The 23,597-nt window shown below is 47.6% G+C and overlaps 1 protein-coding gene across 3 annotated transcripts; it reads left to right on the forward strand.

The window, feature by feature from the left end:
• Positions 1-1,140: 1,140 nt before the first annotated feature.
• On the forward strand, positions 1,141-21,905 carry Pnoc (prepronociceptin). Of its 3 annotated transcripts, none has more exons than XM_074055240.1 (4): positions 1,141-1,312; positions 11,617-11,766; positions 18,401-18,794; positions 21,535-21,904. In XM_074055240.1, the coding sequence occupies exons 2-4, from the start codon at positions 11,641-11,643 to the stop codon at positions 21,618-21,620; spliced, it is 606 nt and encodes a 201-aa protein (XP_073911341.1). In that variant the 5' UTR covers positions 1,141-1,312; positions 11,617-11,640; the 3' UTR covers positions 21,621-21,904. The 3 variants fall into 3 exon arrangements, with proteins under 3 accessions (XP_073911341.1, XP_073911340.1, XP_020034149.2); XM_074055239.1 differs by lacking the exon at positions 1,141-1,312 and adding an exon at positions 1,483-1,569 and having other exon boundaries at positions 18,401-18,852; positions 21,535-21,905; XM_020178560.2 differs by lacking the exon at positions 1,141-1,312 and adding an exon at positions 1,483-1,569 and having other exon boundaries at positions 21,535-21,903.
• Positions 21,906-23,597: the final 1,692 nt, after the last annotated feature.

The following is a 23,597-nucleotide window of genomic DNA, read 5'->3' on the forward strand; positions in this document are numbered from 1 at the left end:
GGCTGGGCGTGGTGGCTCACACCTGCAATCCCAGCTACTCTGGAGGCTGAGATTGGAAGGATCACAGTTTGAGCCAGCTCAGGCAAAAAGCTAGTGAGTCCCCATCTCCATCAACGAAAGCTGGGAGTGGTAGTACGCATTGGTCATCCCAGCTACATGAGAAACATAAATAGGAGGATCTTGGTTCAGACTAGCCCGGGCAAAAATGCAAAACCCTATTTGAAAATTAACTAAAGCCAAAAAAGCTGGGAGGCGTGGCTCAAGTGGTAAAAGCATCTGCCTAGCAAGCCCAGTACCACCAAAAAAAATACAAAGAAGAAAACCAAAACTCTGTGCCCATCAGTGGTCAGAGCATTGCTTCCCATCCCTTCCCCCACCCAGTTCCAGGTCTGAGAAAGAGCCAGACTTGCCATTCAGTGAGCGCCTGGGCTCCCTGGACACCCGGACAGCATGGGCTTCCGCCGTGGGGCTCTGCAGTAGTTTAGATCCTCTTAAGAAAAACAAGGACATGATCAAAGTGCAATTCACCCAGGCCAGCAAAGGAAGGGTCTCCAGGGACGCTGCAGGATCTGTGGTCCACCTGCCCACAGCCTACTCCCGCTGTGGCAGTGGGACAGTTTCAACAGCTTCTAGTCTCCCATACTCCAGGGCACAGACGAAGCTTAGAAAGCTGGGTGTCGTGACACTGGATGCTGCCTGGAACCTCTGGATCCAGGTGGCACCAATTAGTGAGAAAAAGGGGCGGGGCAGGGGAGAAGGCAGCAGTGACATTCAACAAAAGGCCTCCGTGTTCCCAATACAAATGGAACCTCATTGCTCTATTCTCAGCCGTCCTGGGAGCCCTGCACCCATTTCACAGACAGACACTTGAGGTCTGCAAAGAAGAGAGACCTGCTGTCTCTAGGGAGCCAGAATCTCAGATGATCCCAGAATCTCAGTGTTTTGCACTGCGCCATGCAGTGGGCACCTGTGGAAATTCCTCCTGACCTGGCAGAGTCACCCCTTTTACTGGCTTGGCCCTTGCTGCCTGTGGGACCATGACATTTGGAGGGGGCTCAGCTCAGCTCAGTCCTAGGCTTCTCTGAGCGGGTGAGAGCTTGTCATAAGCGTCCCCACCCTCCTGCCTGCTGCCTGCTCCTCACTCCTTAGGCAGAAAGGTTGTTCAAGAGACTCCAGACGTTGGGGTCTATCTCTTCCCTGTTGCCAGGACTCTTTGCTTGTGACTGAATTGCCAAGGCTCCCCGGCAGTCCTTCCAGAGCCTCTGGAAGCGGCAGAAAGGCAGCTGTGGGATCCTGGCTGAACAGAGTCCAGGTGAAGCCGGCTGGAGGCTGTGTGAATGGGGAGGCTGCGTGTCACAGGTCTGAGCGCAGAGCAGGGGGAGGCGGCCAGCCAGGAAGGGTGGCAGGTTCAGCTGTTTGGTTGATGAAGGGGGTCAGCATGTATGTGTGTCATCGAGGTGGGCAGGAAAGGGGAGGGCTGTGCGTGGGGGGGAGGATATATATACTGGCGTGGCTGACACAGGAACCGAGCCTCACATCGGAGGGAGCCCTGCAACTGACAGCGCTCAGGTAGGCAACTGCAGGAGGCCTGGCCCTGCGGTGACAGCTGCCCCAAGCCGGGAGCGCAGGGTGGCCCAGTGGCTCCTCCGCCCCTGCCCTTTGTCCAGTGTGACTGCTGCTGGCCTCTGGGGAGATTGTGGCTTCATTCATCTTATTTGCAGGGCTCAGATGGAGGGGAAGAGGGAGGGCTGAGGGCTTTTTCATCTCAAGGAAAGATGCAACTGAAGAAAGATGAACTTGGAAATGAGGAAAAGTTTCGCTTCCTGGGTGGTGGCCTCTACTTGGTGGCTGCTATATGTGGAGAGGTGGTCCAGGAGGGAAGCCAGGCAAGGTGCAGGCACTGGAAGGGGGTTTGCCTTTTGGGGTGGCTCCGGGGAGCCCCTGGCACCATTATTGTAAGGGTTTCTTTCTTTCCTTTCCTGATGCTGTGTGCAGGCTGCTTCTTAACATTCCATTGAACTTGGTGTCATTTGGGGTTGAGTTTTTAATCTGGAGGGAACCCTGCTCCCTTATGCCCCAAATAGCAATTGCTACTTATGACGGGGGGAGGGCAGTTGGGCTCCACCTGTATACATGGCCGGATGTAAATTTCACAGGAATTTCTGCCCACTTGACCTTGGTCTCCCAGACCTTGAGTCACTTCGAGGTCTCCTGTTGTTCTTGGCATCTTTTCCTCCTGCCCTTCTCTGCCACCCAAAGGTCTCTGTCCAGGTCGTGTGGAACTCTCCGTCTACAAGTCACAGCATTTGAACTCTGGCTCAGCCTCCTTCTCGGTCTTCCTCGGTCTCTTTGTGCGTCCTTCTCCGCGTCTCGCTTCCCCATCCCCTCCTCCCCCATCTCACTCCCAACGTGGACAAGTTCTGGGGGAATTTCAAGTGAGGCAGGATGATTCGGGAGGGGGACTATTTAAAGCAAGCTGCTTTGGACTTGAATACCCTGATCCTGGTCTTAAACATCTGTGTTTAGCTTCCTGGAGCAGTCCATAATTGCCCCAATTATAACGAACAACATTGTTCAGCAGACTAACAAAAGATGAGCTTCGCACGGCAGTCGCCAGCAAGCCCAAACCAGAGTTCTCAACGCAGAGGGAGAAAAAAGTAACTGCCTGGCTTCTTATCAAAACCTCCCGAAGAAAATACTGCTCTTTCCCACTGCCTGTGGATGGCTGCTTCCTGCTTTTTTTCTTCTCATTTCGGGAAATAGTCTACAAGCTTCCATTCATGCCATGAGACATATTCCTTGGTCTTGCTAAGTGTCCTGTGTCCTGCAGGGGCAACAGCCCCGATTGCCACCTTAGTGAAAGGAACAGCTTCCACCTTTCCAGGTGCTGTGTGTGTGTGTGTGTGTGTGTGTGTGTGTGTGTGTGTGTGTGTGAAGGGGGAGCAGCCCAGGCTCATCTTCTTGGGACACAGTTCTGTTCTCGGAGGCTGCAACAGTCCCTGCTTTATCAGCTTGGGGATTTAGAAAATGCAAGAGGTAAAGAAGGGAGTAATTGCAAGATTAGGCGCAAACTCGAGCTGTCACTAAGCTATTCCATCTTCAATCAATCAGGTATTTATCAGTTACACCCCACCAGGCAGGGAAGGTATAAGATTCAACAGAGGTGATAATAACAGCACTTTGCTTTCCCACAATGATTTTACACGATTTCACACCCATTATCCCTGGTCGCCCTGCCAGGCGATGTCATTATCTCCAAGTCCCAGTTGAGAAGACTGAAGCTCAGAGGTTTGATGATTTGTTTGTGCATGGCAGAGATGGGCTAAGCCCAGCCTCCTGGCTGTGGCGTATGTATGCACCCCTCGCCGTCAGGGGGCTTGTACACTAATAGTGGGGATGCTGTGCAAATATGTACAAGACTATTAGAGCACAGTGCAGAGCTGGATGCAATAACCCTCAACTGCATGGTCCAGAGAGCAAGGGCAGGAGGAATTCAAAGAAGGGGTGCTTCTTCCAGAGAGTCTGAGAATTGGAGCCAGGTGGGGAAAGGGGTAGAATTTGGTTGAGTCAAGGGCTTTGAAGGGAGCCAGGACAGACAAAAGGAGGGGGAAGGGATTGACATTTCTTGAAACCTACCACGTGAGCTAAACTTGTCTATATGCTTATTTCACGGGAATTCTCTCTCTCTCTCTCTCTCTCTCTCTCTCTCTCTCTCTCTCTCACACACACACACACACACACACATACACACACATACACACACACACACACAGTGGGAATGTGAAGATCAAATGTACATTCTACACTTGCAATGACCGTCACTCCCCAGCTCCCCCCACCCATAAGGAATTTCTGAAGTCTGTTGTGCTGATGCGGGGTGGGGAGCTACTCACCAGGTATCTTAGGACAGGGATGGGCCCCTCTTGGAAAATAGGAGTCATCTTGACAGCAGCTTGTAGCAACTTGAATTGCTGGGACTTCATTAAGCAAACTGGATTTTCTAAACAATTTTCTTTAAATACTTACAGGAGCTTCCATTATCTACCACAAAGGTTTCCTTCTTACAGCAAACTAGTTGTGAGATTTTGGGGCACACCAATTTGTGGGGGAAGGGGGCAAGTCAATTTTCCAGGCCTCATTCTCAATAAGCTAAAATCACTTTCATTCTCGACTTTGTGTGATCCTGTGGTTTTTCAAAATGCTGTTATCTGCTTCAGCATTGCAGAAGCGCAGGCTGGCTGGGTCTGGAGGGCCAGCTGGTGGCTGAGCTGGGGGCACATAGCTTGCTTGCCTCACCACCATCCAGCCAGGCTCTGCTTCCCACAGTGGCTCAGAGCCAAGCTCCCCTCTCTCATTCTGGTCCTGAGATCTCCCCGCACTTCCACGCCCCATTCATCCTTTCATTCATCCAGCCAAGAACGTGTGTGGAGTTCCTGATAGGAGCCGCACAGGGCACGTGCCGGGAACACAGCAGTCAGAGTCATAATCGGCTTCCTCCAAACTCACAGTCAATGTCACCAAATGTGAAAGAGCCTGGCTAGTGATCTCCAAAGAGGTTTGCCTACCCCACTACCTACTGGGCTCCTGGAAACTGAGACCTATTTTAAACATCTTATCTTTCTTAATTTGTACTTTGGTAGAATTTAGAATGCATATAACATAAATAAATAAATTGGGAAGGTGTGATTAAAACTGATGGCTACAGTAGGGTAACTGTGATAGAAAACAATGACTTATTTCAAAATAGTTGGTACAGAGAATTTCAAATGCTTCCAACACAAAGGAATGAGCTGTTTTGGATAGATAGTCCAGTTGCCTAGATCTGATCATTGCACAGTGTCATACTGTCCCCCATAAATGTATACAACTATTACAGCAATTAAAAGGTTTTTAAAAACTGAGTGCTAGATGTACAAACTTCAATAAGTTTAAAGATTATTGGTCTAGACTCGTTGCACTCCTCTTATCTGTCTTTTTCCATCTTTTCAAAAAAGAACACCAAGTGATTTTACAAAAGTAAATAAAAGCTTTTAAAAGTCCATTTAAATTATCTTGACAGTACATGTGGGAGTCTTGGCCAGACCCAGGAATATGAAAGTTAAGAGTATTCCCTTCCTGGACTGGGGTGTGGCTTGAGTGATAGAGCCCTTGCCTAGCAATTGTGAGGCCCTGAGTTCAATCCCCAGGACAAACCGCCCCTCCTCAAAAAAAAAAGTGCTCCCTTCCAGCTTGTGGCAGCCAGAAGGAACAAATCTGTGGCCCAAGAGGCCCTTCCTAAACCTCACTGTGCTGTTGTATAACCTCATCCTGTGCTGCCTGAAGCCACGCTCCCACTCCATGAAGTCCTCACCTCTTCCCCTTCTTCTCCCCTTTCTTCTTGCTTCCATCTCCCAGAGGGAACAAACACCTGGCCATTCATAGAAGCAAAGAACATTAACCGTCTGATCCAACTGCCTCTTTACAAAAGGAGGAACTGAGGCTAAAGAAGAGGCCGTGCCTCAGACCCCTCAGAGAGAACCAGATCTAGAACCCAGGACCCTTTCCTCTATGCACAATGCTCTTGCCATTCATGGCTCAGTCCAGGTGTCCTTGGCCTATATAGGGTGGGCAGTTGCTTTGTTCCCACACATCACTCTGTGCCTTCTTTCCAAGTAGAAATTTTGAGCAGAAAAGGGACCTTTTAAAAAGGAAGTATATTCATTCAAGGAGGAAAAGAAACTAGAGGCCTCTCTCCATAAGAGCTGGTGAACAAGTCCCGCTCTGTGTAGGAATCCTGTCTGCAGTGGTCCTAGAACCAGGCATGCGGAAGCCTCAGCAACCTGCCAATGAGGTTCAGCTGGTAGACCATGAACGTCCTTCCCAGAACCAGGGAAAGGGAGCCAATACGAGGTTATAATCATAGAGAGCAAGCCCTCGGTCCCAGCCCCAAGGAGGTCCTCAGACACAAGGACAGGCCATCGGGGGCACAGGGAGAGTGTGAGCTTGGGGATCAGGTGGCTCTGAGCCTTAGCTCTGCCACTTCAGGCCTTAGTCTCCTCAGCTGTAAAAGGGTGGTGGTAGCACTTACCCCATGGAGGGGCTGCCCCAAAAGCAATTGACATGGAGCCTGCATGCCATACTCTAGGTGATTATCAGTCACGGAATGGCCATTAAATACAGATCTCTTCCTAACAAGGTTCTGCCGGGGAAGGTACCACCACGCTCAACAGCGTGTGGCATTTATGGGTGCCTGGAACACACAATTTGGACTCAAAACACCTGAGTTTAAGTCCTAAGTCTGCTATTTACTAAATGGATGATTCCAGGCAAGTCGCTGAATTTCTACAAATTTATGTTTATCCCAGAAAGGGGGATAAAATCCACCCTTGACTATAGGGTTGTATATAAATAAGGAAATCACCTGCAACCTGTAAAGAACAATATTCTATCCATGTAGTCAATGAAAAGGGGACATGTAAGCTTCCAGGAGGAGGGAGGCCCCTCTTCCCTTCTCCACTAGCACACCGAACTCACAAGCTTTCTCCTAGGTCATGAAACAAAACTCAATAAGGGTCCAGCTTCAGCTAAGGTTGCATGTTTATCACAACAGAAAAGCAATTAATTACATTGCCTTCCAAAGCAAGAGTGCACGCAAGTATGTGCAGGCTAACGCACGGTCGGATTCTATCTTTATAATCAGCAAGAAAGACACGATCAAATTTACAAGGTGTCTTTACCTAAATAAAAGGTAATTAAACATTTCTCTGTTCAAATCAAAATGGCCTGATTATAGTATTGCCACGTTGAATGGTTAATTGAACTTGGCTCAAAGATGAAATACAAGCTCTGAAAAATTCACATCCTCGGGTGCATTGTATTTACTGATAGTTACTGCTGCTCCCAAAAGTGAGACAGTTTACCTAAAGTCATCACACAGTACTAGGTGTTATGACTTAAACACAAATATAACTCATGAATTAACTAATTACTCAGCTTCATTTTAATTGACAGTAATGTATGTATACTCTTCAAACCAGCACTTAGATCTAGTTCAAAGTTATTTGGATTTTTTTGTTTTTGGCAGTACTGGTGTTTGAACTCAGGCCCTTGTACTTTCAAGGCAGGCTGTTTACCACTTGAGCCACGCTGCCAGCTCCAGTTCAGAGTTCTTAAAAATTAAAAACTTCTACTGAGTTTTCAGAGCTCAAAGTGTAATGTACCATACCGCATGATTGGACTAGGAGTCACGGAGAATACAGAAAGCAGAGACTGTCCCCTTTGTGATGACATGTCCATATATTTTGAGCTTTCACTTCTATGAATCCCATTTAAATATTGCAAAACACCATGAGAAGGGTTGGCTGGCATTTCTGTTTGTGGGTTCTTTGAATTGCAGAGGAGAGTGACTAGCAGTGAGTAAGGATGGTTTCTAAATAGTCAGTGGCACTGTGTGTTAAAAGTGAGGATGGTGGTGGCACATGTCTATAATCCCAGCACTCAGGAGGCTAAGGCAGGAAGACCTCGAATTTGAGGCCAGCCTAAAAAAGAGAGAGAGAGAGAGAAGGAGGAGGAGGAGGAGGAAAAAGAGGAGGAGGGAAGGAAAGTGGAAGGAGAGGAGAGGGGGGAGGAGGGAGAAAGGAGGGGGAGGAGAAGGAAAAGAAGGTAGGCTAGAGGAGACTAGACAAGACAGCAGGTGCATCACAGACCACAGGGAGGGCCTGGCTAAAGCCAGTGGATTTGTCAAATTCTTGTGCAGCCAGTACATCATAGGAAGCACATGCTTATTGTCACAGGACCTCACCTTCTTTCTTCTCACCCCTAAATCCCATTTACCCAGAATTTGAGAGCTCAAGTATCAGTGAAACCACCACCATTTCCCAGCTGTGTAAGCTGCCTCAGTTAATGAAGTTTTTGAAAAGCCTCAGCGGGAGAGTGGCTCATTAACGTCTGCCACGTATCAGCTCAGCTGCAAGGCACGTTATGTGTTGCAGCCTCGTGTCAGGAAGCACACCCCTTTCTTCCATGACATCCAACCACTGCCACCATGTGGCCATGGAGGGCACAGCCATGCCATCCTGGAGAAATTCTACAAAAGTATCTCCTGGCCAGAGAGATGGAGCATAACAAGAAATGTAAAGGAAATTCTCAAATTAAGAGAAAGACCCAGGCAGTCCTCAATGGCTTGAGTTCTAAAACATTGGCTATTTGGAACTTGAGCTACATTTTCACCTTGAAAGAAGCACTCCCAACCAACTTCTGTTTAACCCCCACAGACCTAGTATCAAGCACCTAACAGCTATGCCAAACGCCCATTTGTGTAACCAGTCTTCTGGTGGACGTGCATGGGAATATCAGCTTAGGGTGGCATCCCACCTTGAACGAAAGTAGTTCCCACCTCTCTCTGTTCAAACTGGACAGTTCCTTAGTAGCTACTTTGTGGGTAACACAGGTCCTAAGGAAACTCCTGTGCCATAAGCACATTGGGCCCCCAATTTGGCACCTGCTCTCAGATACCCCTCAACCCTTCATTGGCTGAAGAGAAGACAGAGGGGTCCCAAGACCCATGACTATCTCTTGTCAAACTGTCATTGAGCACCTCCTGAGTGTTACATCTGGGCACTGGGTGCTGGAAATACAAGAACTATAGTACAGAATCTCTGCCTTCTAGGAAGTCATAGGCCAGTGGGAGAAACAGGCACATAGGTTCAAGATTACAGTACCCAGGGCTAAATACCCTGAAAAAAACACTATGGGGTGAATGCCCTGTGCTGGTTCTTTCATTTATTCACAGCTTTGGTGTGCTATTTTAGCTGCTTACAAACTTGAACCCACTAATGGTCAGGTGAGGTAGGCACTGGGATTTCCCATTTTTACAGATGAGGAACTGTGAAGTGGAATCTAGCTAGCAAGTTGCAAAGCCAGGGTCTAGACCCAGGAGTCCCTAGAACTGGTCAGATGAGAAAATCCACAGCTCACAACTTTGGGGCATGGGTCTATTGCTCCCTGAGTGATGGACAAGGTGCCTGAGGCCCATGTGCTCCCCGCCACCGCCATGATGCGCCACTTTGATATGCCACAGCTAGAGCCTAATCTAGCTCAGACTGGGATTAGAGATGGCTTTCCAAAGGGGGTCACTCCTGAGATGTGCAGGAGGTGTGAGTTGGAGAAGGGTGTCTGTGCAGAGAGAGCACCCAGGGCCAAGCTATACAGACATTAGGAACTGTTGTAGCTGGAGCTGAATTCACTGAGACAGGAGCTGACGGCAGGGTAGGTGAGGAGATGAGGCAGGAGCCAGTGCTCAGCCAAGTCCCTGGAATTCCTCCTGATAGCCATGAGCACTGTAGAATTATTTTAAGCATGGAGTGACATCGCCAGTTCGGGGATGGCTTGGAGAAGACCAGATCATTAGGTGGACTAATTAGGAGGCTAATGCAATAATAAAGCAATAAATCTCAACTAAGGTAACTGCCCTTGGGATAGAGAGGAAAAAGTTGCTTTCGGAGTACATTCGTGGATATTGGTACTCACGTCTCTTATTTGCTAGCGCCAAATGTCCCATCGTCCAGGGGTAGAGTGCAATGGAGTTGTTTTATAGGATCCAGCAACCCCCCCCTTCACCAGGTGTTTTGCCTTGGGGAGTGTGGGAAGGTGTCCCAGGCTATCGGTCTGCTCGCCACCCCCACAGGCTATGATCCTGACCCACTGGTGTCTTCCAAAGTGCTGTTTCCTGGGTCTCCCAGATGCCCTCTTGGCAAACCCTTATTCATTTTCAACACCCTCATTGGTTTTACACATATTTGCTCCACACCCTCTTAGTCACCATCCTCTTAGTCTGAAATGTTTTGGTGATGCCACAAGGAAAGCCAGGCAGTCTGCTGACGTGGCCGTTGAGTGACTCCAGCTACAGGTCCCCCCCACGCACACACACAAACATACACAGACACCTTTCTCCTGTTGATTGACTCCATTTTGCATCTTACTCATACCCATCCCTCTCAAACTTTGTCATGCTTTTGAGTCACCTGGAAATATTGATAACAATGAAGACCCTGATTCGATAGCTGGGGGGTGGGGCCTAAAAGTATGCATTTCTTATAAGTTCCCAGCTCGTCTGCAGACAGCATTCAAGTAGTCTGATGAAAAAGTAATAAAGGCAATTATTTTTTGTTTTCTATACTGAACTCTGAATCATTTCTTTGCAGCACTGGGATTTGAACTTTGCTGAATTTTTTATTAAGGAAAAATTAACATACAGTGAAATGCACACAATATAAATATACAATTTGATGGGTTTGGGCAAATAGATACACCTTTATGACTTCAATCAAGAATGGTAACAATTCTAGAAAGGTCCCTGTTCCCATTTCCATTTAATCCTCTAAGTAAAGATGGTTCAACAGGAACCCAAAATGTTGTAATGCAAGGGAAGAGGCTTGACCCAAGAATGAATTTTAAAGAGGAACAGGAGAAACTACACACCTTTCAGACAATCTTGCATAAAGATTGCATCCTACTGGTGCAAATAACTTATCATTGTGGCTGCTCTCTTCGAACAGTTTCTTTGTTCATTTTGCTGTAATTCTCAAGTGAACATCATCGTTCTGTGTCCAGAAAGCCAACTTTTGTCTTAGTCTGTTTGGGCTGCTATAGCACAATACCAGAGACAGGATGGCATATAAACCACAGGAATTATATCTTGCAGTTCTAGAAGCTGGAAAATCCAAGATCAAGATGCCAGTAGATTCAGTGTCCAGTGACAACCCACTCCCTGGTTCACAGATGGCACTTTCTTGCTGTGTCCTCACATGGTGATGGGCTAGCTAGATCTATGAGGTCTTTTTCTTTTTTTTACTAAATGCACTAATCCCACTCACGAGAGCCCTGCCCTCATGACCTAACCGTCTCTGAAAGGCCCCCACCTTCTAATACCTTCACCTAGGGGTCAGGATTTCAACATGTGAATTTTGGAGACGCAGCATTCAGATCACAGAGTACTAGCTCTGGCAGGGGTCATGGACAAGAAACCTGCAAGTTTCTGGAAGAAAGAATTGGGGACACAGGCATTCCTGGTCAGACAGGGAGGCTGGGGAGGATGGGAGAAAGACTCAAGCCATTAACAAACCTCTGATTTTGCTCACCTTACTCCTGCACAGCACTTTGCAACTGTCCGCTTACCCTCCCATGGGTCTCATTTCATCATCATAGAAGCCCCATAACAAGACAGGTGCCACTATTCCCCTTTTATGGCAATGGAAACTGAGGCTTGGAGAGGTTGATCTCAAGTCACATGATGGTCTGCTACAAAGCAATGCCTTCAGCTCCCAAGAAAACTGTCCCTGCCATGCCATACCTGCTCCTGGAATGGTTCCAGCAGAGATGGTAGGAATCTCAGGGTGCTCTTCCCAGGACCCAGAACCTAGCCCATGCATGAACTTTAATCCTGACCACATGTCAGGACCAGACCACGTTGTGCACCCTTGACAATCTACTCCCTCCTAGAAGGTGAACCTCAACCCCCTGGCATTATCCCCACTAAGGAATGACTTTCCTGCCTCCCTTGAGAGAGGGTCTCCAACCCTGACCAGCCCATCCCCACACGGCTGCACTAACTGCTACACGTCTTTCTATATGTTTCAGCTTCTTCCTTTCAGCTCCTGCACCATGAAAATCCTGCTCTGTGACCTCCTGCTGCTCAGCCTGCTCTCCAGTGTGTTTAGCAGTTGTCCCAGGGACTGCCTCACCTGCCGGGAGAAACTCCACCCAGCCCTGCACAGCTTCAACCTGGAGGTAGGTCCAGAAGGCACAGAGGCCTCCTTGTACATCTCCTTCTTTCTGCACCCGAGCAGACCTGGCCTCTCTCAGAGGTTGTAGGTCCTCTCAAGTGTCACATGGCCAGGAGACAGATGCAGCTTTATCTTCCAACCAGGGTCCCTGCAATCCTTCCGCTGTACAACCTCCCAATAGAGACCTGCCAAGGAAGCCTTGTTGTTCCCAGTGTTAAAATAATTCATATTTCAGAGAATCTGACAATTTCTGAGAATTATAAAAAATTAAAATCATCACCAATCTCAGCAGTCAGAGAAAAAATCCTACTTTTATTCACTTCCTACAGCACAGCAGAGGAGCATTCCCATATTAGTGCACATTATTTGAAGTTATTTCTCTGTCACTGGTGGCGTGGCTCAAGTGATAGAGTGCCTGCCTAGCAAGTGTGAGGCCCTGAGTTCAAACCCTAGTACCACAAAAAGAAGTTTCTCTTGAAGTTATTTCTCTCTCATAGGATAATTTATCCAACCATTCAACGTCATATATGCTGCCCTCCATTTTTGCCATTCCAGGTAATTCTGCAATGAACATCCAACTTGTATTTTAAATTTCTAACTTGAGGTGCAAATCCAGTGCTAAATTATTATTCATTAAATAAACTACTTTCTCACCTCATTTAATTTCAGTCTACATAGTTATTCCTCTCTCATGATAACCAGCATAATTCAATTATTTTTTTCCTTTGATGTCAATTAACTTCTTTCAAGATGCCGTATTTCAACTCTCCCTCCACCCGGTCTTTCAAAGCAACCAAAGTGCCTACTGTTCCTTAAGGCAAATGTACAGGTGTGAAACCCAGTGTCCGACCCTACTAATGTACTGTGGCATCCTCCAGCAGAGGAGCACCAAGTTCTTCCCGCCCCAGACCAAGCCTGTCTTCTTTCATTCCCTCTTCTTCTCTCCCCCACTCCCTCTCTCCCTTCTTTCCTTCCTTTGTTCCTCCTTCCCGCCCTCCCTTCCTTCCTAGCTTCCTTTCTTTCCTTTTGGCACTACTAAGGATTGAATTCAGGGCCTCTTACTTGCTAGGTAAGTGCTCTACCACTTGAGCCACACCCCCAGTCCTTTGGCTTTTAGGTTTTTTTGTTGTTTTTGTTCGTTTGTTTGTTTGTTTTTTATCAAGCTAGGGTCTCAAGCTCACTTAGCCCATAGTGGCCTCCAACTGAGATCTTCCTACATCTACCTCCTGAGTAACTGGGATTACAGGCATGAGCCACCATAACTGGTCTAGCAAGCCTGTCTTCTGACCAGCAGTAAACATGCAATCAGGAAGAGCAGCCCAGGTAACGCACTCAATGTGCAACTGTCCCTTTTTCTCCCTCATCATGTTTTCCTCTGAGCACCTACCCTGCCTATTATCCTGTCCCTCAGGAAACCAGTCCTCTCTTGGTTTTCGTGCCCGGTCCATGGGTCTCCTATGTTCCTCTGCCCACCACATAGACACAAGGATTGCCTAGATATCCAACTTCTTGCCCCCTATCCCTTTCAGATCCCATGCACACATCCTGCCCTTCCCTTCCCCAGGCTGCAGGTACCTCTCAAAGCTGTACCATTGACATTCCCTCTCTGGGCTCAGACCCACATCCCCTGTCACTCTCCACAGCTCCCAGGAAATTCTCCCTTCCCTTCCTGTCCTGCCATCTTGCACATGCCTCTCTCCCTGTCCACATCCAAAAAATCCTTAAGAGAACACTTGCCAACTCACAATGGCAAGGTCAGGTAGAAGTGGAGTTTCCATCTGACTAAGGCCAGAAATTCAAAGAGGAGAATTAGGAATGAAGCCAAAACATCATATAGGAAGAAAAGTTGGAGGTAGAGGCTTCAAAGAGATGCAACCAAAACAGGCAGGGAAGGGGAGGCCAAGGTCAGGACCAGTCAGGAGGGGCTGGAGAAATGGTATGGCCAGGCTGGTGGTCTCCACTAGAGGCCATAGTGCTTGGGAGGCACAGGCACAGCAGTGTTCCTGGTGACTCTGCCTGGCTCACATCTGATGCTGGGCTCCCTTCCCCACCTGGAAGGGGACTACAGGTTTAGCCCCACATGCCAGCCTGCCTGCATCCCAAGGCCCTTGACCCTCATTTGCTATAAATGATGCCCAGTGTGGTGGCCAGTACATGTGGTATGAGAAACTGACACCACCTGGGTTGATCTTTACCCAGTGACTTTAAAATACCCGTACAGATTTAACTACTTACCTTCACATCCCCCATTTCTTTAACCAATCTGACCTTCCCAAATCCTGATGAGAAAATAAAATCAAATTCTATGTTGGTGATGCCCACAACCCCAATTCAGTGCATTCAGATTGTTATTTTATTTGGTGTCTGCAGGTCTATCTCTCACCCTTCATCCTAGGAATGAGGTCTCTTGCTGACACATCTGGATATCCCAGTGTAGGGCAAGGAGCAATGCTCAATAAACCTGCCCGATGGAGAGGTGGAGATGTGACTCAAGTATTAAGAGTGCCTGCCTCACAAGCAGGAAACCCTGAGTTCAACCCCAGTACCACCAAAAACAAAAATAAACAAAACAAAACAAAAACTTGTCCTGTAGAAACTGTAAGGTCCTATAACTGTTAGTCTCCTGCTAGGCATATCTACTACAGCCATTGTTCAGTTTTTATGCTTGCATTTTTCAGAGACTGTAAAGAATTTGGAGCGTGTTTCTACCTCTCCATTGCATCTCAAATCTTTAGGATCCAGATAATTATCATAACTTTGCTTCTTTGAAATAATTACTCCATGGTGCCCACTGTCCCCACCCCAGGCATGGCTGCCTGCTTGTTTTTGTTTCTAATTTGTATTCATTTCTAACCTATTTTTAAGTTTAATGAAATGTCAAGAATGTAGGCGATCCCATCTCATTTCCAAATCTGGCTATCCTTGAATATGTCCACCGTGTGAATGATGGGGACTCATATTTCAGCAAGAGTCCCACTCCCCCACCCCCGATCTGTCCTCCAGATTACATAATCCTGAGCTATTCCCAGAATCCTCGGGACCCTTGGCTTCACCAAGAGGTTTTCTATTTCTACTCCTGGTAGACAGCCCGAGGATTGCTGGCTTTTTGTTAGGCTATAATTTTGGTTAGTAAGCAATTGGCACGTCCATACCCATTGAAATACCCTGGCCTTTTGCCTAGTAAATGGTGTTTACCCCATCAGTTCACATAGAACTACATTCACTGAGTTGCTTTAGAGACTGCCCAAGAAACAGTGGGAAACTTCCAAAAACTTGGGCTGGAGGTATGGCTCATGTGAAAAAGTACCTGCCTAGCATGCATGTGGTTCTGAATTCAAACCCCAGTACCACCACCACCACCAACAAAAAAAACCCCACAACTTCCTAAAACTCTATTGTAAATGAAACTACCTTCTGACTGGGATCATTATTAAATGAAAACTCTTAGTAGGTTTGCAATATCAGTGCCTTGTGTTCTTTTCTTCTGTGCTAGTCATCCTTGAATATTTTAGCAGGACCTTCCAGAGAAAATAGCTCCTGTAGTCAGAGGTAGCTTGACTCACCGATGGCAGGAGCTAGACTGTCTCAGTGACCCTCTTCTTTTCCCTCCAACAGGCTCATGTGTCTGGTTCCCCACTTCATTTTACAGTGTGAAATGGAACCTGGGCCTCACACATTAGGCAAGCATTCTATCACGAGGCTACACAGCCCGCCTGTGTCCTAATCTTTGTCCAGACATCCAAATGGCCCTTTGATCAGTCTCCTCACAAGCTCGACTTTACAGATCAATTTGGCACTGATCTGGGACTCCAGATGCTCAGGCAAACTCTGACTCAATATAGCAATGTCACTGTGAGGGCTGGAGAGATGTGTCCAGCTCACTTAATAAGCCATTAACCCATCTCTGGAAAGAGGCTGGTGAGGCCCCCAAACCAGAGGGTTAGGCAGTAAGCTCATCTGCCCATCTGGTGCTACAAATGCTTCATGAATTTAGATAACTAGTATTTTCCCCAAACTCGCTGAGGCGATTTGCTCAGTCTCTAATTTATCCAATAGTGTGTCAAGTCTTGCAACAGACTGTGGCATCTGGTTTGATCATAAAATTTTATTTTCTCTGATTGACACAAAATGTAATTGCCATCTTGTTTAGCAACCCAGGAACTCACAAAAGTTCTAGTGGCCTCTAGACTTAACCCTTCCACCTGTCTCTATAAACCAAAGGAGCAAAACAATTCAACAAAACGTCTAGGACCAAGTGTGTCCAAGCTCTCTTCCAGCGCCCACATCCCACACTGACATGGTGTTACAGCACATGTTGCTGTGCCATCCAATCTCCCTGAGTTCCCGTTGACTCTGGAGGTCAGGGTTTCTTAAATACACCACCATGGACATTTGGGGCTGGACAACTATTTGGTACTGAGACAGTTCCGTGCCTTAAAGGATTTTTACTAACATCCTCGGCCTCTAGGTGGCATTAGAAGACACCCAGGTTATGACAACCAAAATGTCTCTATGTACTAGAACATCCACTACTTAATAGAATTTAACAGAATGTCTATTATTTACTAGAAGGAAAGGATTCCCACAAGGGACTCAAACATGAGATGTGTCCCCTAGCTTGCTATATCCTGCCTTAGAAAGTATTGCAATTTTTCACAGTAAGCCATTTAAGTTTCCACAAGAGCAATACAATTCCCTGGCAACTCTTGCCAGGGAGCTAAAAGGAGGTATCACAGAGGAGTAGCACTGCAGTGTGGCTGAGTCCCAAAGGATGGGTGGGCTCTGGGTGACCTCTTGGTTCCATCAGAGGGGAAAGAGTGGCAAAAGGCATGGAGTTGTTTAAGGTACCAGGAGCAACCTCGTGTAACTGAGGGGTGTGCGTGCAAGGGGAGATACTGGAAATGAAGCATAAAAGGCAGGCTGGACCACGTAGTAGAGGTACTTGAATGACCTGCTTGGGTTTTCTGGAGCTATTTTACCGACAAAACAAAATACCAGACAGTTGTGGACAAGGTGATGTGATCAGCGTCGTTCTTCAGGAACGTAAAACACATTCAAGTGGCAAAGAGGAAGACAGAGAGGTCAGTGAGAGCGCCCCAAAGAGGTACTTGGGCAGTGCAGGGAGAAGGGAAGGGACAGTCAGACCTGTATACTGAGTGGATAGCGGTGGGGGTGGTGAGAAGGGAGGTAAAGCTGTACCCAGGGTTTTAAACTTCAGTCAACTGGGGAAGAAGCCACCATTCAGAGAAAGATAGAGAAGCCAAGCAGAAGGGCAGACCCGGGGTGGGGAAAGTACATCAAATAAGAATTAAATTTGCGTGCTAGTAACAGAGACCTAAAGTGACAGTGGCTTAAATGAGACAGAGATTTGATTCCTCATAAAGAAGTGAGTCCAGGGCTAGCATGGCTGCTCCAGGCTCCTTCTATCTTCTGCTCTGACAGCATTCTGACTTCCATTCTCCTACGGCTTCTAGTACATGACTCCACCCTTTAGGCCACCTCGTGGTTTCACAGTGGCAACAAAGCACCAACCCAAATGTCCACATTGCAAACCAGACACTGGAGGAAGGAGAGGAAGAAGGAAAACACTGCTGTTCATCCCAGCTGTGTCAGCCCCTCCTTTACTGGAGGTCCCACCTGATCATTTCCATTCTTGTCACCAGCCACCTCTGGCTACAGGGGACGGTGGGACACATATCTGTTGCTTTCAGGGAGGAAGCAGTGTTCTGTAAGAAAGAAAAAGGGGAAATGGATACATGGCAGGCAGTGAGCAGCCTCAGCCCCAGAAGGTGCTCTGGGAGCCAGGCAAGAGAAGTTGGAGGTAGAGGCTTCCAGAAAACCCAACCAGAGAGTGAAGGCAGGAGGGGGAGGCCAAGGTCAGGACCAGTCAGGAGGGGCTGGAGAAATGGTATGGCCAGGCTGGTGGTCTCCACTAGAGGCCATAGTGCTTGGGAGGCACAGGCACAGCAGTGTTCCTGGTGACTCTGCCTGGCTCACATCTGATGCTGGGCTCCCTTCCCCACCTGGAAGGGGACTACAGGTTTAGCCCCACATGCCAGCCTGCCTGCATCCCAAGGCCCTTGACCCTCATTTGCTATAAATGATGCCCAGTGTGGTGGCCAGTACATGTGGTATGAGAAACTGACACCACCTGGGTTGATCTTTACCCAGTGACTTTAAAATACCCGTACAGATTTAACTACCTACCTTCACATCCCCATTTCTTTGACCAATCTGACCTTCCCAAATCCTGATGAGAGAATGAAATAGAATTCTTCTTTCTGGATGACACCCATGAGCTGTGCTCAGCTCTAAAAACCTGACTAAGGCTACAGCAGGCTGTAGTTTGAGGTGCCTTCGTTCTGTGTTAACTTCTTGGGTCATAGAGTGTAAGTCAACCCCACCTCTTAACCTTGACTTCTTTGTTGGAAAATCATGGACCTGGGCCAGATGGTTCTGTTTCTCTCCAACTCTGAAATTCTGTGAACTTAAAAATCTATATGTAAAAGATTGCTCAAGAAATAGTCTAGAAGCACTTGAATTGGTATAGGCGCAGACCGCAGGGACTTTTCTCCTCCCTTGCCTTGGAGTAACAGAGGTCTCTGTTCCTTCCCTTCCTCCCACCTGTGTCTTTGCAGCTGTGCATCCTTGAGTGTAAAGAAAAGGTCTCCCCCAGCCCTCTCTGGACTCCGTGCACCAAGGTCATGGCCAGGGGCCCCTGGCAGCTCAGCCCTGCTGACTCAGAGCACGTGGAGGCCGCTCTTGAGCAGCCTAGAGCCTCTGAGATGCAGCATCTGAAGCGAACACCCCGCGTCAGGAGCCTGCTCCAAACCCAGGAAGATGCAGAGCCTGGCACAGATGGGGCTGGTGAGCTGGAGCAGAAGCAGCTGCAGAAGAGGTTTGGGGGCTTTACTGGGGCCCGGAAGTCGGCCCGGAAGCTGGCCAACCAGAAGCGGTTCAGTGAGTTTATGAGGCAGTACCTGGTCCTGAGCATGCAGTCCAGCCAACGCCGTCGCACCCTGCACCAGAATGGTAATGTGTAGCCGGAAGGGGAGCCCCTCCCAGCTGCACCGGCCACTGCAACCCATGAGTGAGTCGGACACATGAGCTGGGGGCAAGGAGAGACCTCATACACCCAGCTGTCTGAGGCCTCTTCCCAGGCCTGCAAGAAGCAGTTAGCCCCAAACACACACACACACACACACACACACACACACACACACGCTCTCTCTCTCTCTCTCTCTCTCTCTCTCTCTCTCTCTCTCTCTCTCAGTCACAGCACCGCAAGGACTCAGCTTCTGGGAGGCTTGAGAGGAAAATTCTCCCTGCCTCCTTCTACCCCAGCCTTTTCTCTAGGGAGCAAAGATTTTCCTACAATTGCTCCTTGAGGCTGACCACTCCCATTTAGAAATTGGTTACCATGGGGATAATGGTAGTACGTTAAGATAACTAATTCCTCTATAGCTCTCCAGGAGCTTAGTTACTATGGGGATAGTTAAGTGGACCAATTCTCCTGGCTGGTTGCCATAGCAACCATTCAGCTCACCTTTCCTCAGAGACTTTATCTCTAAAAACCAATAGCTGGACTACTCTTAAGCCATTTGCAGAGGCTGATTACTGTGGCTACGAGTTGCTCCTTCACCTTTAAAGACACTTACCTACCTCTCCCTTCCCCCTATGTTCAAGGTGACTGGACTCCATGGAATCCATTCAATTTTCTCATTTCCCCCCAGCCAAGGAGTTCCTGTTAAGAGTGGGAGTTATGCTTTCTGCTTTTATTTCTTCCACAAGTCATTTGTCCATCCTCCCACCTTGCCAGGGAAAGACAGATTCTTTATGATCAATGACATCATTACCAAGCTGAGTCTTGAGAATGTGGCCTGACCCAAAATCTTCCAGAATATGAACTCACTTTTTGCTTCTTCCCAAGGGGCTGTTTTTGTTTGCCTTTGTCCCTCTCTCCTTCCTTGTTCTCTTTTGCTTTTGCTTTGCTCCACAGGCATGCTTTTATGAATCATATAATACATATTAAATAATACACAGCACAGACCTCATTTATTACCCAGCTATTCCAAACTCGACTCTCCTTAGTGCATCAACTAACGCATAACTTTGAATCACACCGGATTTAAGAAAAATCCTAACCATCAAGTCTATGCCCCTTGACCAGTCTCACATACGTTCTGAGTCAGCCTAGAAACTTGGCCTAACACCAGTCAGTTTGACAAAGTCATCTCAAGGCATTACCCAACTGGGGCTATTCCAATTAAGAGGCCTCAAAGAAAAAAAATCTGCATGTGCGCTCTGATTTCGCTTCCCACATGTCAAAGGTAGCCTTATCATTACTAGTCCTCTTCAAGGCATACTAACCCGTATGTTAATCCTTGGTGCCCACACTCCCTTGTGGAGGCAGCCCCCATAGCTCCTCGCAGGTGGGCCAGCTCATTCGCAACAAACCCATCACCAAATATGGACACACGTGTTAAGCTGGAGAGAAGGCTGTAGCGTTTTTCTAGCAGAATGAGTAATCTCTGAAGGTCCTGAGTGAACCCAAGTCAAAGCCTATATTCTATTTCTTTCTACACCACATCTGCACAGTACCTAGTGGTAAATCTTTCAGAAGTAGCGTGTATTGAATTCTTTTAAATCTTAAAGACATTCTTCTTAAAAGTAGCTCTTAAGGGACACAAAAGCCCATGTCTAATCTTAAACCACAATATTCTTTACCTACTGACAGTTTAAGATCAGTCCCATTAGCAGGAATCAATTTATCTGAAAAATCTATTTGAGCCAGACAGTTGGTTTTTCTGATTTTCTATTATACTTCCAACTGAGAGGTGCTGAAACAAAGCCGTAAATGAGCTTCTGTCTGCTGCTTTGCTCAAGACAAAAGCTCTTGCTAGAAACACTGGAAACATTAACAGGCTCATTTAGGTATTATTGATGGCTCTCCATCTCCTTGTGCAACCATCTCTCTGTTTCCGTTTTCCACATGAGCACGACTGCTGAGTTCCGGTGCGAACGTGTGTTAATGAGCCTATAACAGGTAGCTGAAGATTTGTGTTTATTCGCACACACGCAGCCTAACCTGCCCTATGCATGATACAGATTCTTCCACCCTGGCCAACTTCTGTTGCCAAAGCTGTTCTTGACTTCTACGATGTCCAATACCAATCTATACCTAGAAGGCCAGGAGGGAATGGGGCCACCCAGCATTGTGGCGGGATAAGAACCTATTCAGAAAGTGTCATGTACTAGGAGGCCGGGGCACTGGGGTGCAGCCTTGCCCTAGACAGAACCATGGAAAGGGCACACTGCTACCTTCCCTTTTCTGACCCTATACTGCCATCCTATTGTCTGCTATCATGGCCTTGCCATGACGTGAAAGCAGTAGCAGACTCGCTCATGGCCAGGTGTTCATGACATCAGGCTGAAAGAGCATACGCACTACACAAGAACTGTCAACAAGGACACGACTTAGCATGGATTCCAAGTACTAGGGAGGAGAGGACTGTTTCAGGCCAGGGTACTTATAGCTGTCCCTGTACCCACCAACCTTCATTCAATGTGTTAGTCCTGCCTGTAGCTTCTGGTGGGGGACATAGGGAGCAAATGAATGGAAGGAGTTAAGGAACCCTGCTGGCTACTTAGGAGCTCTTGATCAGGTTGGTAGCTTTTCCTGCCCTCCTTTGAATTGCTTCAGTCACTTGGGCAAATGGAAGAGTCAGAAAACCCATCAGATTTGCCATTTTAATCATCTCTGTCTCCCCAGGCATCCAGGTGATCCCCAAAACAGCATGTGTCCAGTCCCAGACCTGCCGACTGGGAATCAGGATTCCTCCATCCCCAAGACACTGAGCCCACGGCACCTCTCCATCGTTTGTCCCCCTCCCAATGGCATGTTTCCCCACAACCCTGTTGCTACATCAGAGTGTATTTTTGTAATTCCTCCATCTTAACGGCCCCATCTTGCCTACTCTCCCACGTCTCCCTCTTCTAGGGCAGGGTGAATATGAAATCAAGCCTGGGGTTTTGACTCATCACTGCCATAACTTGTTTGTAAAAGAGCTGTTCTTTTTGACTTGATTGTTTGAAACAACTATTTCTCCATTAAACTACTGAGCAAATGGTTAATAAACTCGTTTGCTGTTTTTAAGTGACATGGCTGAGAAGCACAGACTCTGCAAGCTCACTCTCTGAACAGCCTCTCCCTGGAGGCAGAGGCCAAAATCTCCTGGCTCTACATCCTGTAAAGTAGGCTGGGCAAGATTCTGGAATATCAACACCCCAGGGCACTCACCACTGGACACGCCGTGCTGCCCAAGGTGGGAAAACTGATGCACAGCTGTGTGAATGCACCAGCCAGGTAGGGAAAAGCAGCAGTGGTTCTCAGAACTCTGTGTGCAGCAGCACCAAGCAGGGGCAGGCTGCTGGGTCCACCCCACCACCACCACCACCCTGAGTTTCTGATTAGGTGGAAATTTGCATTTTAAACAAGTTCTAGATGATGCAAATCCTGCTAGTTTGAGACCAATGGATTGGGCAGGAGGAAAGGGTTGGAGCTAAGATAAACGTCAAATGCTATTTTTATCTCCAACTTAATACTGAAAGCGTTATGGTATGTAACTGTCAGAGCCCAGCCTGGAAACACAGGGAGAAGCAAGTGCAGTAACTGAGCAGCTAAATGTCTACAAAAGCAGCAGGTGCCTTAGTCCATGTTCTGCTGCTGTTAACAGAAGAATACAATTGTCTTCTGATGTCCACAGGGATTGGCTCCAGGACCCCCGTGGATACAAAAATCTGAGGATGCTCAAGTCCCTGAAGTAAAATGGTCCACTTGCATATAACTTACACATAACCTCCTGCACACCTTAAATCATCCCTATTTATAATACCTAATATAATGTAAGTGCTGTGTCATTGTTAAACCCTATGGTTTAGGAAATAATGACAAGAAAAGTCTGTTCGTGTTCAGTACAAAAAATTTTTTTTTAGTATTTTCAACCTGTAGTTGGTTGAATCTGCAGATGTGGAACCACATTCTCTCAATAACTAATCCCTCCCAGGATAACAGCTTCAATCTGCTCAGGAGAACAAAGTGCCCAGGACCTAATCAAAGTCCTACCTCCCAACAGAGTGCGAACCAAATTTCAAGACAGTCTCACTATGTCGCCCCAAGCTGGCCTTGAACTCCAGATCCTCAGTCTCCTGAGTGTTGGGATTATAGAAATGCACCACCACATCCAGCTTAGAGGGGGCATTTAAACCACAGAAAGGGTTACAGAAACTCAGCAAGGAATGGTAAGTCGCTCTGTTAAGGAGTTAGGGAGCCCTGGTATGTGCAAGGCAGTTACTGGAGACCATAAGAGCTCCACACACTGGGACGTGAGGGGTCCAGTACCCCCATTTCTCTTTCTTTCCACTTTCAAACTCCAGCTTAGAGCCTCCTGTTGGCCAGACTCCACCAGAAGCTGGGAAGTTAGGGAGTCCACCAATGCAGCCACAAAGGCAGGTCTGGGGAGCCCCCAGCTGCAAATGGAGAATGCTAGGTAACTGATATGGGGAAACCCTGGCAAACAAGTGGGCGGGCTCATTCTAGTTGGGGTGGGGTGAGGATAAAAGAAGGGGTAAAAGGCAAGTGCTTGGCAGGCTGCCAGGCTTGACCAGCTTGAGCAATGACACAGTCTCTTTTGTGTCTCCAAGCCTAGCACCCTCACTTTCCAACAGTCAGGGGTCCCTAGAGCCCACCCCCAGTGACACCTCCTAGATCCCAATGCGGCTCAGCGCCTCTCAGGTTCTGCTTTTCTTGTAGATCGCTCACTTAATGCAAAAAGG

This window comes from Castor canadensis, chromosome 14 (genome assembly GCF_047511655.1).
Source record: "Castor canadensis chromosome 14, mCasCan1.hap1v2, whole genome shotgun sequence".
Classification (NCBI taxonomy): Eukaryota; Metazoa; Chordata; class Mammalia; order Rodentia; family Castoridae; genus Castor; species Castor canadensis.